Source organism: Artemia franciscana, chromosome 8, assembly GCF_032884065.1.
Source record: "Artemia franciscana chromosome 8, ASM3288406v1, whole genome shotgun sequence".
Lineage (NCBI taxonomy): Eukaryota > Metazoa > Arthropoda > Branchiopoda > Anostraca > Artemiidae > Artemia > Artemia franciscana.
In genome coordinates, this window is record NC_088870.1 from 12539136 (window position 1) to 12556696 (window position 17561).

General features: G+C 34.8%; 1 protein-coding gene across 9 annotated transcripts in view; it reads right to left on the reverse strand.

The window, feature by feature from the left end:
* LOC136029997 (solute carrier family 2, facilitated glucose transporter member 1-like) overlaps positions 1-17561 on the reverse strand; it is a 109540-nt gene that overhangs the window by 40940 nt on the left and 51039 nt on the right. For 7 of the 9 annotated variants that reach the window (XM_065708592.1, XM_065708591.1, XM_065708597.1 and 4 more), the window contains one exon: positions 787-885. In XM_065708592.1, the coding sequence (XP_065564664.1) occupies positions 787-885 (99 nt within the window). Of the gene's footprint in view, positions 1-786; positions 886-2269; positions 2398-13513; positions 13662-17561 lie in introns of those variants that run through there. The other 2 variants (XM_065708598.1, XM_065708596.1) reach the window with 2 other exon arrangements.

A 17561-nucleotide genomic window follows, 5' to 3' on the forward strand; every position in this document is an offset into this window, starting at 1 on the left:
ATATTATCAGCCTCTCACTCTTCCTTCTTAGAAACTAAAAAATATAGCAAAGATATAACAGAATATAAACAGGATATAGGGAGGGGGAACTTTGATTTCTGCCGTGATTTTTAAATAGGATTTTTATTCACAGTTAGGTAGCTTAATAGGCATCATTCTAGAATCTCGAGCACAGGCCTAGACTAGAGAAAATACTAAGAAAAGTTCATATTCACTCTAAAGCAACGGAGCAGATCTTACTGGCGGACACTCTTTCTCCTCTCTTCTTTCTCCCCTAGCACCCGTACGATTTCCTGCATAAAACTATAATTTTTGCCTCGACTTGAATAAAAATCAATAATATTTTAAATACAAATTAAATAAAAATCTTTAACTTTTATCCTGTCGAAGGATATTCGTCCTGGTTTTTCTATTTAAAAACTTGCTAAAAGCGTTTTCCATCCAATAAACCCGAAAGTTGAAATTCGCAATCCCTATATTGTTATTGTCTTTGTGGGCCTTTTGAAAATACAACTGCGACAAGCAAGCCCAAATATATATTCTTACATATAAATAAACTTTTTATTTTTGATTTTATATTTTAGTTTCAAACTTATCTTTAATTAAATAATAAATCCTATAGCCGTGAAAAAGTCTGCGAAAAAGTTTACGATTTAAGTTTTAGTTTTTCCTTTTTTTATAGTGCAGGGATGCAAATTGTCATCTACTGGAAGTCTTCTAAAGAAAAAATAAACAATCATCTTAGAAATTAGATCAACTGCGTCTAATAATAAAATTGAAACTTACTTTTCCTGGTGCGTTAACCACACCAATATTGTAACCATGTTGGAAGCCTGATCCAATTGCAGCAGCTGCAATGGCAAAAACCAAACGGCCATTTAAACCCTGGAAAATAAGAAAATAAAAAGATCAAACCAAAGAGTCTGGTTTATAGTGAAGAGACCAGTTTTTCATCCCATAGTCATTCAGAGCCGTTCCTAGAAGGGGGACAGCAGGGTCAGCTGCCGCAGGCACCGCAGCTGGAGGGAGGTGCCGCGGCTGGGAGATTGCCCACTTTGATCAAAATTTTCACTTTGATTCGGCATTTTTTGCTTATATTTGAGTCGGAAGGGGAGCGCTGTAATTAACTTTTCTCTGGACACCACCAACATCATCCTGGATATCATCCTGTCTCCAAGGAGTCGTTTTATGTGAAAATAACCACCCCTGGTAAAGGGGTTGTCATATACTTTTTGAGGGATTTTTTCTTCGTTTGTTCACTTAGCCATACAAGATACCGACAAGCAGGACATACAATGTTAAAAAGCAAAGCAAAATTATGGCAGTCAAATTACAAAAGACTCCCAGTTCACTTACATCTTCATTGACCCTTATATGAGACCCAATGCCATCACCAAGGAAATGTAAGTATTATTGTTGGAACAGGAGCGTATGTAAAGACTGAGATATTTTCCGAGACCACACTGCATTTTTATAACGCAAGAATATCAGTTCGATAGGAGCAGTTTCTTTTATCTGTCAGCGAAACAACAACAAATATCTTTGGACATTTCGGTTGCATAACAGTGGCCAAGGAATTTCCGATCTTGATTTATTGTTCTAAAATTTTGTATACAAATAAAGCTTGAACTAATTCCCTCATTTTTAAAATCAAGTCCAAACCCATCACCGTAATCATTTGGTTTGATCTGCAACTATGGCCCATGGGTAATATTTGGTACAGCACTCTACGGAGCGTTGGTACCGGAGGTCTAGCTTAACAGAGTCTAAGAAGAGCGCATGATTCTTAAGATTATAAAAAAGGGTACTTGTATGATATACGCCCTACCGCTCAAGTTGTTCATTCATAGACGCATTATAGAACCGGGCTTTTTTCCTTAGTTTCTTTCAGTTTTGCGTGAGACAAGACGAATAGAAGTGACAAAACAGATAGAAAATATATAATTTGGGCTATATATTTGCACGTTAGGGGGAGTGGGTAAAGTATCTGAGCAGTTGAAGTTAGAAAACAACTCTTACTACATAATATACAGAATAAATGTACCTAACACATTAGGATTGTAAACCCGCTATACTTTATCCCCACCCCCTACCTTTCAAATATAGAGCCCAAATTTGTTTCTAAAGTATTGTATTTTTTTTATCTTAGTTTGGTATACTTCATTGGGATTGAGCTTCAGAGAAACATTAGAAGAATATTAGGTAGGGCGTAAATCATACAAGTACCGAAAAAAGTATTGGTAGATTTAATATATATACAAAACTATACCTTAGGTAAAATAGTATAGACCATTTTCTGAATCTAGTTTTTCCTCTTGAACTTGTTTAACTCTGAATGATTCTATAACTGACTTTTTTCAAATGAAATATCTCTTTTTGCACATGAAAGAAGAACCAATCAACAACGTCAGTATGAATCCAATTTATAAATCGAGACAAACTTGTTTGAACTTATGCGATAGCTACTTTTGGTTAACCTTATTAAGCTTGCTGCAAGGGACATTTGTTGAAGGGTAAGAGACCATAAAGTTCCCCTTAGAAACCCAGAAAAAAGTGGATAAAAGTAGTCTGCCTATTACAGATTATCTTTAAGCTACCACCAGTTTATTATACGCTTTGTTTTGTTTTCTCTTCCTTATCTCCACTTTCATGTTTCACTTAACAATTCATCCCTCTTGCCTTATCGCAGTCAATGTTATACATAACAGACTACGGCTACTGTTCGACTTTAAAACATTTTTCGGTGTTTATTACTTTTTTAATTAAAAAGTTGGGATGTCTACTTTAAACATCTAAATTATCTTTAGCTTTCATTGTTTGAATTACTAATAAAGTCAGTTTGAGTCGAGCTCCTAATTTTAACACTGAATGATCTAAAGTTCACCTTTTGTGCTCTTAAATTAGTTTTTTTTTTCAAAATCATTGATATTGTTAACTGCAACGAGATATTTTTTTTACCTTTTTTTTCGAAATGCCAACTTGACAGTACATCTCGGTATATCCCCAAAAAAGACAACATTTCTTTAATGGTAGAATTCTACAGAAAAAACCTTTTTACCATGAAAATCCATTATTCAACAAATATTCATTTGACTCAGCGTTGTTAAAGTTACGCTAAAATAACGTTACTGAAAAAAAATTCCAAATATTTTCATCATTTTCTTTCTCCTCTTGTTGGTTGTTAACAATGCTAATCGTCAATTAGGGCTAGTGGCAGTGGCAGTTCTGGTCTCTCTTGCGCTTGGGGCAAAATATTGATTAGCCCCCCCCCCCTTCTAGGTCCCACAAAATTTCTAGGTCAGATTTTAGCACAAAAACCAATTTATTAATTAATTAATAGTTTATATTCTTTATTTTTAAAATATTATTCCAATTATTTAATTACTTTAATTTACGTATTTTCATTAATTACTTAATAATATGTTAACTACTTTAATGTATCAACTACTCCCTCTACTTTGTTTAGTAAGAAATAAATTAAAAAAAAGAAATGATTATAACCGTTAGAAGATTTATTTGAAATTTTGAACCCCTAAAATATCTGCGCCCGGGCCTAGTGCTCCCCCTGTCTCCCTGAAAATCACCTCTGGCTCGTGGAAAGGTCTATTGTATTCAACCAGTTTCGAGTCCAATGCGGATTATTATTTCTGGACTTCCAAAACATCAAAAGACATTTGGGCGTAAAAAATTATTTTATTACTCGCTTAAATATGACGATGAAACACGAGTTTGGTAACATTCAGAGGTTGCTGAATTTTTCCAAGAATCTTTTGGAGTATATGCATAAATACCTAGCTAATAAGTTCTCCCAGGTCAGTTGTGCTAGGCCAAAAAGGAATCATTTGACATGTTTTGAAACTAATATTTACATCAAACTACACTAATCAGTTAATATCGATTGGGTCGATTTGTCCACTTTCTCTTCTGGTTCTGAAGACATGCAGAGACTTTTTATTTTTATTTTTTTATATAACAATTTTCAGTATCTTTTGGATCAAGAACAACGTCATTAAGAGACCAATTCGTCGTTTGGTTTTGGTTTACATTTACACTGAGACTTACGTCAAATGACATAACACCTTCATGATTCAAGCACCCAAGTTGATCCTACTTTAAAGCTAAAAGAAACTTTGGAGAAATAAAATATATTCTCCAAGATCAGATTCAAAGCAACCCTAGGCCTCTTAAAACAATCCCGGCTGTTAATCATCTCCTTAGTAGGGAAAATCCTTCATAGACTATCCCATGCCCACGCACTTTTTTACTCAGTAAAAGTGAAAGCAACCTGTTGCAAAATAATACCCTAAAACTCGGCGTGCTATAGTAGAAATTTTTAAGTTTGTCGGATAGAATATCTGATTCCATCAGCTTAATCCTAAGAACCAGTTTTCTACAATTCATACGTCAGACAGATCTAGTTTTCTTAGTATCTGGAATGAAAAAAAAACTGCTTGTAACGGCATAAGATACGTCTAATGAGAAATTGCTTTAGCACGGAGATTACGCATAAGAGCAGGGCTTTGCATAGAAATTGACAAATTGGTTTTTAAACAATCGATTATTTTCTATGTCAGTTTAAACACAGATATGGGGTAAACAAGGGTGCAAAGTTTTCGCAGGTGCATAGAATATGATATATCCTTATCAGGCACGTGCGCAGGAATTTTTTTTCGGGGTGGGGGGGGGGCAAAACCTTTGAAACAGAAGATATAGAGTAGCACCTTTTTTATTTAGTAATGCAAAAAGCACGTATATCGGAAAATACAGATTAACTTTAATCAGTAGTATTGTAGCGGATGGGGGAAGAAGACTGAAGCCTCAAAAGTACGTTTTAGGCTCAGGTTATGTTCATAGCGATTTAGAACCAGTTATTAATCTATTATATCCCACTGAAAGGAAAATTTTAGGGTTAACAGTGCAATATGGGTGCTGTGTGGGGTAGTTTTTCTATTGCAAAAACGTAGATTTTAATGAAGAATGATGGTTTCCAAAATTGATCCATTAAAAGCTGTACTTTATCCTGAAAAGGGGTGATAAACGCCCCAATACCAAGGATAATTCTATTTTGTTGTGGAAAGCAAACTCTCTTTAGAAAAAAAATAAGAGTACAATTGCTAATTACTCCAAAGAGGTTAAAAAGTTAGACAGAAAATGAGTTAATAATTGGGCGGTGACTTGATCGGATAATTGCATGCTCTAAAATCCCCCAAAAAGGCTTCACACATGTATCTTGATTCCTAATAAATGTCCTACTTCTACCAGAAATCCCAAGAAACCATGGGAAATTAAACATTTCACAAAGTTTCGGGGGGAGGGCCGAAGGCCCCCCCTGCGTACGTGCCATATCCGTATAATATCTTTTGGTGCTCAAATAGTTTCAAATCTTGTTTGCTACAGCATCGCAATGGAGAAACAGAAAGTTCAATTTTAAAAATGTTTTGACTCAAATATCTTTTGTTCTTTTTTCTTGTCTAAAATTTCACACAAAAGAATGAATTGAGTTCTGCGCTTTTTTTTTACTGGCTCAACATTTTAACAACGGAGCAATCGTTAAAATTCAATTGATTAAATTATTGTTGTAAAAAAAAGATACAAAAGACAGGTTTACTCGGCTTCCCATTCTGAAATAGGCTTATAATTTAACGTAATTGGCCTGCTATAGCGCCATAGAAAATATAAACCAATAGAAGTGAGGCACACATTTTAACAAGTATAGGACAGTATTCTCTCTTTTTTTCTCTTTGATTGTACCACGAATTCCAACGTACCCTTTCTGAACAAGAAAAAGATGGATTTATATAGACAACAGTTCAAAGGGGTAACATTCGTTAGCCGAATCGTCCAAATCTTTCTTCAGACATACAAGAGATTCTCAAAAGAGGGTGAACGCGACTGTCGAGAGAAGAGCCAAAAAGTGGGATGCCCCAAGAAAATACCGATTTTGGTTCAAATCGGTCAATTTTCACCTGAAATTAAGGCCAGACCTCTGCTTTTCCTTGACGGTATTTGAAGTATGATCGGAGTTTCAAATTTTTTTTATGCACTGTAGCTTGAAGAATTTTCTACGTCGAGCTTTCCAAACATTCAGGATTTATTGAAAAAATTAGCACTCTAAAATCTTGGTGTTACACAATCTTCATTTACCTTCATCCCCTCTTTCATATTATTGCATTGAGTTTTACGTGCATTTCATGGTTCGTTAAAGACGGATTAAAAATTAGTATTTCAACTTGTCAAAAGTTGAAATTACCACTAATGGTAATTAACTAATGAACAGCTACTTGTGTTAATTCTCTTTTGCAAGAAATATTAAGCTTATAATGACGTTATTGACATTCTTGAACTTTTATTTCTTTTCTAAAGTGGTTTTATCCTCCTGTATAACAATTTTATGGGAAAACGCCTTTTGTTTGACAGTAATTTATTTTCAATTAATGCTATAAAAGTAGGGACAATGAACTTATTATATAAACAAAAATTACAAAAGAAAATCAGTAAAATTTGCTATAATATTTACATTCCAATTATGTCATATGCAGGTTTAGTCTATAAAACTGCCATTATCATAACAACAATAAAATTAAAAAAAAAACACAGCCAGATTTCCCGGTATTATTTAAAAAACAATCAGAAATTAAGTAAAAAAAACCTGCCGTGTATGCAGGTATACTCCTACATAATAGGATTATATAAAAAATAATTTTTTTCATCTGATAGTAAGGAGCAGCATTAAAATTTAAAATGACAGAAATTATTATGTAAATGAGGGGGATTTTCCCCTCCTCAAGGCCCTGCTCTTTACAGTAGAGTTCGAATTTTGTCTCAGTTCTTTAAGAACGATTCCTGAGACACAAGTGTCGTTTAATTAGAACACTAAAAAACTGTTTTAAAAATGCTAGGAAACTTTGACGGGAAGATCGAGAAATTATGGAGGGGGCAGTTTCCCTTATGTACCTAATGATTTCTCTTCGTTTCAAGTTTTATTGTTGCTCCCTACTTTCAGTCGATTTTTTTATTTAATCCTACCGTGTTGAAGCACACCTCCATGCAGGATATGGGGTTTTTCTCACCCAATTCACTTAAATGTCAATATAATCATGGTTGGAGCGATAGCTGCAACTTTGTAGAGAGCTAACCACGACCCACAGTAACCTGAAGTTTAAAAAATGCTAAAAAAAAGAAAAAAAAACAAAAAAAACTGTCAAATGAGAAAAAATTACACTCAAAGCTGATTCAGGAATGGTAATTATCTTTTCGATTAATGATAATAGTGAAAGTTGCAAAAACATGTTTATGGGAATTTTATGAGATTTTGAACCCCCCCCCAAAAAAAAAATGGAATCAGATTAAACTGAAAAGCGCACCGTTTGTATCCTCTTTATAAGAAACCCAGTAAGGGAGAATCAAAAAACAGTTCTTAAAAACCTGAAAAACACCCTTAAAAAACAAGGATAATCACTATTTTGTACGGAATGCACTAATATGTCGCCTTCATCTTCTTCTTTTTCCTGTCTCAAGAGTGATTGCATCAGCCAATCGTCTTAGAATGTTGACAGAGGGCTCAATTGAAACGTAGCTGTTATATCCAGTGCCCCTTTCAAGTAACAAAAAGATTTATGCCACAGCAAAGTGGTTTTTTTTTTTGCTTATTGTGCTATAAAACATCAATTTTTACCAAAAGAAGATAAAAATCTCAAAGAATGGAAATTCTACGGTAGCCAATCAATTTTTCTTCGTCTGCAGTCCTTAAATGAGGTTCAAGCATCCCATCTTATAACGCGAGGGATTAAGCATCTATTACAAACTATTAATTTCAAATTGAATTAGAGACACCCTAAAGGGTGAAAGACTTTAGCATGCACAGGGGGATTCATCTGGATATGCTGGATTTAGATGAAACATCAAACTAACTGTTAAACTGATCTTGATGCTGAACCGGTTCTAATACAACTAAAGATCATTTAACTCAACGTTGTTCAGCGCCGCCCATTCAACCCAACCTAATTCAACTAAATCCCCGTTTAACTCAACCTCCTTTCAACACAATCCGATGCAACTCAGCCCAAATTCACCTCATCCCCGTGCAATTCAGCCCTCATTTAACTCAAACCCTCCCCTCGTTTAAAGCACTACCCCTCCATCCCCGTTTAACGTAACCACATTTAACTCAACCCCTTTACAACTCAACCCTCGCAAAAAAGGGGAAAAGTTAAAAGGAGATTGAGTTGCTTTGGGGCCAAGATAATTAGTTTTGAGCCAAATGGGATTTTAAATACACGGGGGTTGAGTGAAATGGAGGTTAAGTTAGGAGGGGGGAGGGTGAGTAAGACCCTGTATATTCTGTAGTTGTATGTGATGTGTATGCCGCTGTAATTGTTACCATTGTCTTTAGTTATGTGTGATTTTTGTTTTCTTGGGGCAACCAAACTACCAAAAGATTGGAAAGAGATGGTAAATGGCTAAATTAAAAGTTCGCTCTTATTTTCATATAAACAGGGTAAAAGTTAAAAGGAGATTGGGTTGATTGGGGACCAAGATAATTTATTTTGAGCCAAACGGGGTTTGAAATACACTGAGGTTGAGTGGAATGGACGTTAAGTTAAGGGAGGTGAGTAAGACCTCATGTATTCTGTTGTTGTAAGCGCTTGAAGTGCCATGCTGCCATAAGCAGCTTTTTGGGGCTATTTAGCGAGTTGAAAGGTTTGGAAGAAAAACGTGAGTAATTCCATCTTGCATACTCCCCCTCCCAGCCTACTTTGTAAGTGAACATTAAAAACGATCGCTTTTAACATACCTTAGGAGTAATATATGATTTATCTATTTTCATTTGCATGGAAAAAAAAAATCTTTTTATTGTGCAAATGCTCAAAAATACCAATGATAACACACCCTTCGGGCTTTTTGTTAATGATGGAAGTGACATGTTTGGAAATATTGTGAAAAGCATAAACTTTTCAAGTATGGAAGTTTGGTTTTATAAACTACTTGTATTAAACGGCTTAGTAACATAATTAATTTAAAGGTCATAAAGGTTTTTTAAGTTTTCAGGGATTTTGTTTATATTAATCATATTGTTACGTCAATTTTCACAAATCGGAACCATTATTCCCGCGAGGATTACCCCCCTCCCTCTGACCAGTGCCAAGGGTTTTTTTATTCATAAAATTCAAGTTTACTGAACCTTTGTCACTTCATTAGTTTCCTGTCGCTGTAACTTGTTACATAATATTAGAAGTCTCGTGGATTCACCGTCAGTTTCTTAATTATTCCTTTGACAAGAATGTCAATATTGTTGAGCAATACTGAGCCTAATAAGACTGTAAATTAGGATGAGCAGAAAAGGTAGGCCTTCTGATGAAATTACCTAATATATATTGCTCCAATCTGAAGACCCTAATTTTCATCTACTGAGTTTTTCGAAAATATTATATCTTTTTTATACAATATAACAATGCCTCTTCAATCTCATGAAAGGTCAGATTCACTGAACTTTTTGCGCAAACCAAGAGGTATGGAGACAGTAGGGATGGGGCACAAATCTCTGTAAGCTATTAGACACCATGGGGGTTACCCTCATTCCTTTGCATAAGAGCCACGAGACATGGAGGCCATAAACAAGTAGGTGCTCCCCCACCCACTTATTAGTTTTTTGTTATCGTCTCATTAACTTAGAACAGATAATTCAAAATAAGTCGAGTGTATTTCGCTGTTAGATTTTTTTAGTTTGTTAAAAAAAGAAGAAGAAAAACATTGGCTATGTCATTACTACTACTACTACTACTACTATAATAGCTTAGTGTAGCACCAAGCCACCTGAGGCCAACACAGCTACGCACGCTCCTCCTCCAACCTAATCTATTCAAGGCCTCCCTCTTTACAACCTTCCAGGAAGTTCCCATTTCCTTTCAATCTTTATTTATGACATCCTTCCAACCCAGAAAAGGACGACCTGCTTTCCGTGTAGCCCCAGACGGTTGGATTCCTATATATTATGTAACATGATCAAAGGTGAAACCAGAAGTAAAAAAATGAGGAAATTTTCTGTAATTTTTATTCTAGCAGATACTTTGCTTAAACTTTCATTCTGTGTTCACTGACAGGAAGCCAAGCCTTCCCGATCTCGGGTGTTTGGGGGATTTTTACGTGGATTTCCAGCAAAATTTGTTATAATTCGCATGTCTTTTGCTGTTAAAATATCCTCTTTTGTCGAAAAACTTTGATTGTTTAATATTTGGTTCCTTCAGTTTATACGATTTAAGTGTTCTCTTGGGGTCAACCAGGGGTGCTGGTATCAGAAAATCCTCCATGGGTCCAAGCAGATATTTTATGTTAGTTATTTTGCGTACACTGACGGACGGCTGGGCACCAAATCTTTGGTTTTCTTTTGATATTAGTTTTTCGATTTGGTTTCTTTTTATAATACAATACATATGTTTTTGTTTTTATGAAATTACTAATTTCAAAACAAACATCGTTTGTTATCTTATATCTGTAGCGATACCAATTGGAGGGGGGTAATCATCCCCCCTTTGGGAGATGTTTTGAAAAATAAGTCCCAGATTTGAAAAATACATCCCCCCGGACATTTCCGCCAAGTGGCACTACTGCAGATTTGGTTTCTGCAATTAATCATAACCATGGGTGGATTCGGCTGGGGGGAGGAGTGAGATTGGAATATCCTCCACATCCAGCTGTTTTAATGACAATAAATGTTTTGCATGAGAGTATATTGCTCTTCTTAACTTCTCCACATATCCTAGACTGTTAAATTATACAGTAAGGTTGGGTTTCTTCAGGTTCACTCTAATTATGCTTAAAAGCAATAGTCCTTGGGCTTAAAACAGTAATTGGTATATTTCAAGTCTGATTACTTATATTCTGAGTATAGGCAGTAAATTATTTTAAAACAGTGAAGAAATATATAGTTCTGTATTCCAGTAGGAAAAAATATGAGCAACAATGCGAACACTAACAAAGTAAGAAATTAATAAACATTTTGGCAGTTATAGCAGGAATAATCCTTAAGAACAAAACATATATAATTAAATTAATTATGCTTAAATTTGAATTTTGTAAAATCAATTTTAAAACAATGATTTCATTATTGGTAGATCAGATTCCTATCATATCTTTGACCAAACTTAGACAATTAAACACTTTTGAGAACATGAAACTTAACTACCCGTAAATACTGCTCATATACTCAATTTATGGACCATGATTTTTCCCTAGTTGCATGCCAACGATAGAGAAAAAGAGAGGCCACTTTCATGTAATTTGATGGTAAAATGTTTTCTTGAACCCAATTGGCTTACAACTATGACATACTTTAAAAGCAAATTCACCATTGGTTGTTTCTGGAGAGACAATAAATCCAGAATTTATAGGTTTGGATTGGTTTTAAAACCTTGTGGTTGAAATTTAAGCAAGAGGTTGCTGATTTTCAGAAATCATGTATACCAGGGAGCACGTGCCCGGCGTGGCGAAAGCATTCCAAGCATTACAGAGCGGTGTCAAATGTTACGGGGACTGTAACACGCATTGTGGAACTTCACGACACACGTGGCGTTTCGAGACAGAAACGCCACGTTTCTGTCTACGTGGCAGAAAGTGGTTGATTCTACGATTTTAAGGTAGGAAAAAGAATGAAAAGCTCAATTCCTCCTAATTAGATTTTTATGCATTTGAGTGAATGGATAAGCAATTCAAAAGGGGTGAAAAGTTTCTAGTGAGAAGTTTTTTTTTATATAAATATTCCCTCTGTTTCTCTGTCCATAAACTTTAAGTCGGAAACCTGCTTGATCCTTAGATTCTTAGATTTCTATAAGAAACTTCTTATCATGATATTTATTTTAGCAAAATAATGAAGCAAACTGTTTAATAAGGTGTAAGTCTATTTGTCTGAGGGGCTTTTCAAGTCTCCAACCAATTTAATTTTTATATTTTGTTTCAAATCCCCCAAGGAAAATTCTGTTTAAAATTTGGCAACATATAAATATAAAAAAAATAAATAAAAAATAGTGGAACCATAGGCAAATGCCTCACCAAGCATCATTTGATGTTTTTCGGGAATTCATAATAACGGGCCCCAAACCCCGAGCCCTATATGGTCAAGCGGATATGAATCTAATTTGCTAATGCATGTTTTTAAAACATGATGGTTGTTTTTAACATGCCCAAATACAAGGTTTTGTGAAAATAATCAGCATTAATTTAATCTGATTACTTTTAGATTAAAAAAAATGAAACAAGAATATTGCATTTCTAATCAGATTAGCCCTTTCCTAAGTGTCTACAGTCACCCCTTCTGTTGGAAGTTAGCAGGGTAAAAAAAGTAGTTAGGCCACATCATTCTTTACTAAAGTATTCCCAAATGAAGCTCTTTGAAAAGAATGTATTGGAAATCCAAAATCTCAAATTTAAGGGTGAATAAGCGAAATATAAAATAGAAAATCATTCAACATGTTGATGCTTTAATAATTCGAGTGACTGAACCAGAGATTGAACAAGATTTTGAATATTAATGAATTTCAATTCTGTGGTCTTATTAACGCATTCTTAAATTTATTGTTAGACCATATGAATCCAAAATCCTTTGCCGCAGCGTTGCCAGTGTAACGAGTCAACTCTACTAATGCCCTCCTCATTTTGTGATCAAAGCTAATCTACTGAGAAATTTGATTAGTTAAATCACAGGAGTTAAGGGGAGGGCAGAGGAGAGTACACGTAATAAATTTCTTTAATGTAAATTAAGCAGCGTATTAAAACGCAGGGTCATAGAAAATTAAAGAAGAACAAACCACAACTTGGGGGAAGGGATTTAAAACCAAAAAAACATAAAAAGTTTCTTTATAAGTGTAAAAAAATGTTCATATCAACTAAGTGTAATGTAGCGTATTCGGTCCTACATCTAATAGATGGAGAGGACTTATATTCAGTGGAATGACTTTAATTTAATAGTGGGGAGGGGGGCTCGGGATATATTTTAGATAAGGGGTGAGAGTGACGTGTAAGTTGACTTTTCAAGTCTCACCTACCCTGTAAAGTTATATAATTGTTGCTTGAAGATGTAAAGTATTTTAAGGAGTATGTGGAGGCCTATGGAGGAAAAGCGCACCTATCCAGGTGCGCTGGATTTGGGATCCTTTGTCTGAGAGGATGCGGGTTCAAATCCCAGTGTTCCCAATTGTTCAGTTTGGGACGAGGGTCAGTGGCGTGACTCTGTAAGCTTAGCCAGAGTCGACCTGGCTCTAAGTGGGTACCTGGAGATATCTGGGGAAGGTAAACAGGAAGGGTGTGCGAAAGCACAGGATGGTTGGCCCCCAACCCCCCATTGCATGCTGAAGGGCCAAGAAACAGAGATCAGCACCGCCGGTAGGGACTGTAAAGTCTAATGCCGTATCCTTTACCTTTTTTACCTTTATGGAGGAAAAAACATGTTTTACGGAATCCAATAAGGGTAGGAAAGATCTCGACCATCTAGGTATACCATCTAGTTTTAATGTATACTCACTTTTCTAAGCATGAATTTCTCCCAGATAAGACTTTTACAATATGCTTGTTCTTTAAATAAAAAAGTACTATTCCAAAAATATACTGACTGTCTCGTGAAAATAACTAGATTATTTTGTGGGAACGTTCTAAAGAGTTTCCAAAATCTGTCATGACGTCGCCAATTGCCTTGACGCTATTGGTCAATTTATGGGGCGTGACTTTCACCTTAGAATCAATAGTTTCGAAAATTATCAAGGGCAGATTCAATGTCATGTGAGCTATCGCATGTTTGACGTCACGGAAAGCATAGTCACAAAATATGAGTCATGACAGTGATAAAAAGGGGATAAAAGGGACAAATTACCAAAATCAGGGAATTAGGCTTTACATGTTATCAGTCTTATTTTTAGCTGAATTGATATGTGTAGAACATTTGTCGGTTTTCCCCGATTAATCAGATTCAAAATGGAAATTAACTTGCCATTTCTTAAGCAAAAAACATATATATGACATTTTTAAGTATGACTTTTTTCCATATATTCTCATTTCATTTGACCACTATCGCGATGACATCAGGAAAAGAGCATAAACAATGTTTTAAGTTTGTTTTAAAGCAAAGGCCAACATCTCGTTCAGCCTCCTACCCTCCAAAGATTTAATAGTTATGTAAAAATCCGTAACTTCTATTGTCCGATTGCTAAAAAAAAAGTTTCACCGAGGGAAATTCCCGTTTCCTCAGATCAAAATCCCTTGACATAGCTCTGTTCGATAAAAGCCGTTCCTTCACAAAAGACTACTTTTTCGTAAAAATTGACTTTTTGTGTGTGTTGTTTTCTCCCATGGACAGGGTAGATATGAATAATAAACTAATTCAGCCTCATGTGTAAGTGGTTTGGGTTCATGTGCCCCTCCCAACCTTAATATTCTCCTAACTTCTCTTATTATTTCTAATATTTTATATTTAATTTACAATTTTAGGCACTGTCAAACTTATGCTTCTTTCCCTCGGAATTTTGACTCCCCCCATATATACAAAAAAAAATCTGTATATTTACCAGAATTTTTCCAATTCACTTAATTATTCCTTTCGTATTAAAAAAAATAAATCCTTTAAAATCCCAGAAAAGAGCAAAGAGAATGAAAAACCGTCAAGAGGAAGGGGAAATCCAAGTTCGTCTCTAGGAGAATTAAATAAAAAAAAAACAAGTTTTTTTTAAAGGAGAGTAAGGAGCGATATTAAAACTTAAAACGAACACTAAAGTTTGACTCTTTCTCTTAACTCTACTTTTTCAAATAGTAAAAAAAAGTTTAGCGTAAAGAGCGGGGCGTTGATGAGGAAGCAGCCCCTTTCATATACGAAGTAATGAAATATTTTATTTTCCGTTATTTTATTTTCCGTTAAAAAAACTTGTTTTTTTATTTAATTTCTGAACGTTTTTGAATCAATGCATGTTTTGATTTTGGCTCTTTTGGCTCAGATGAATAATTAACACGAAATTTGCATATTTATTTTTTGGCTAAATGGGTTTCTTATAGTTTTGATCGAATGATTTTGAGAAAAAAAGGAGCGGGGGAGGAGGTCTAGTTGTCCTACGATTTTTTGGTTACTTAAAAAGGCAACTAGAGCTTTTAATTTTTTACGAATGTCTTTATTAGTAAAAGATATACGTAACTTACAAATTAGCTTACGTAACGAACTTCTGTATTCTGATGTTTTATTACGTATTTGAGGGGGTTCACCCTCTCGTCAGTACCTCGCTCTTTACACTAAAGCTTAAATTTTGTCCCAATTTCTTAAGAATGACCCCTGAATTACAAAAGCCGAAGAATAAATAGTTGAAATTACTAAAAATGGTTTAGCGTAAAGAGCGGGGTATTAGGAGAAGGTGAGCCCATCATATGCTTAATAATTTATGTTCGTTTTAAGTTTTAATGCTTCTCCTTACTTTCAGTTGAAAAAACTTTTTCATATTTATTTCTTCATTGTTTTTTTTTTAATAATGCTAGAAAATCCTGCGCTCCCTTCATGAAAATTTTCTTCCCCTATGACAAATTCCTCTAAGGAAAGTTCCTCCAACATATCTTCCTCTTCTAAACACCCCCCCAACCTAAAAATACCCCTGAAAACGTCTGTACACTTCCAAATAACCATTATTATATGTAAGCACTGGTCAAAGTTTGTAACTTGTAGCCCCTCCCACGGGGACTGTGGGGGAGTAAGTCGTCCCCAAAGACATGGTTATAAAGTTTTTGACTACGGTGAATAAAATGGCTATCTTAGAATTTTGATGCGGTGACTTTGGGATATGATTAGCGTGGGAGGTGGCCTAGGTACCCTCCAATTTTTTTGGTCACTTAAAAAGGGCACTAGAACTTTTCATTTCTGTTAGAATGAGCCCTCTCGCAAGATTCTAGGACCACTGGGTCGATACGATCACCCCTGGAAAAAAAAACAAACAAAAAAACAAATAAACACGCATCCGTGATCTGTATTCTGGCAAAAATTGCGAAATTCCACATTTTTATAGATAGGAGCTTGAAACTTATACAATAATGTTCTCTGATACGCTGAATCTGATGGTGTGATTTTGGTTAAGATTGTATGACTTTTAGGGGGTGTTTCAACCTATTTTCTAAAATTAGGCAAATTTTCTCAGGCTCGTAACTTTTGTTGGGTATAACTGATTTTGATGAATTTTATATATTTAAAATCAGCATTAAAGTGAGATTCTTTTGATGTATTTATTGGTATCAAACTTCCATTTTTTAGAGTTTTGGTTACTATTGAGCCGGGTCGCTCCTTACTTCAGTTCGTTACCACGAACTGTTTGATTACCAACTTGTGTTACCAAGCAAAATCCCAAAAATAAATATGAAACCCCAAATAAAAAGCTAGTCACATTTACGTATTACACTGGTACAAAAATAAATGACAAATATTTGCCAAAAAGAGACATAGACATATTTGTGCTGATTTTCTAACTAGCCTATAATCTGTTTAACTAGCCTAGCCCGGGATTTTTTTATGAGGTAAAAGAGAACTAAACAAATGAATAAAACAGTCTGCCTTCTTTCAGAAAGTGTCATGGTAGAACAAATAAATTTAGACCCTTAGTGGCCATACATATTTAAATTAATAAAAATAACTTCGGTTCAAGCTTGTTTTGAGTTTTTTTTAGTTCGACTGGGGGACGTTGTCTGTTTGTGGTATTAACAGTTCAGTTCTTACTGTCTTAGGAGGTTTACCATTTCCCTCATTTTTCATATATGAACTCAAGCCAGAACCTTCACTTTATTCAAGCTATTTTTTTCAAAAGGAAATCTTTTTGGACAAACAGTCCAATCCAAAGTTTTACCCGCTTTGCCAAAAAGCTTTCCAAGATTTTTACGCCCTAACTATGTGATCCTAATAGCCGTTTGTCATTAAAATATTTCGTTATGGAAAGCTATAAAAATTAATTTATACATGAAACTTCCCTCTTATTAATAACATCAAGTCAAAGAAATTCAGACTAGGGGTCGCGACACGATTGATGCCACTCCATAACATTCTTGGAATTTATGCCCTATATGGAGTTCCTATGGACATTATGCCCCTGTAACTCAAGCTCGATTTTTGACACATTGGCCTCTAACTCCATATTTTGGATTCAAGAAGTCAGTGATTTTGTATTTTTATCTCTCAAAATACTCTTAGAAGTAGTTATGTCTTTCAGATAAATATTTCAGACATTAATAATTTGATGTTGCAAACAAGACCGTATCCAGGGGGGGGGGGTAAGGGTGTTTGATCCCCCACCCCCAGAAATGTTTGTCCGACTTGTAACAACGTAATAAAATGAATAAAAACAAATTTTTAATGCATTTTCTTATAAATAATATATAATTATATAAGAATAAATATATAATTATAAAATTAATTATATATAATTATTATATAATATATTTATATAATTATAATTATATAAATTATATCTTATAATATATAAGTTTTTTCTTATAAGCTCCTCCCCCCGAAAAAAGTCCTTTTGCAAACCCCGCCCGCATCTGCAAAAAAATCCTGAATA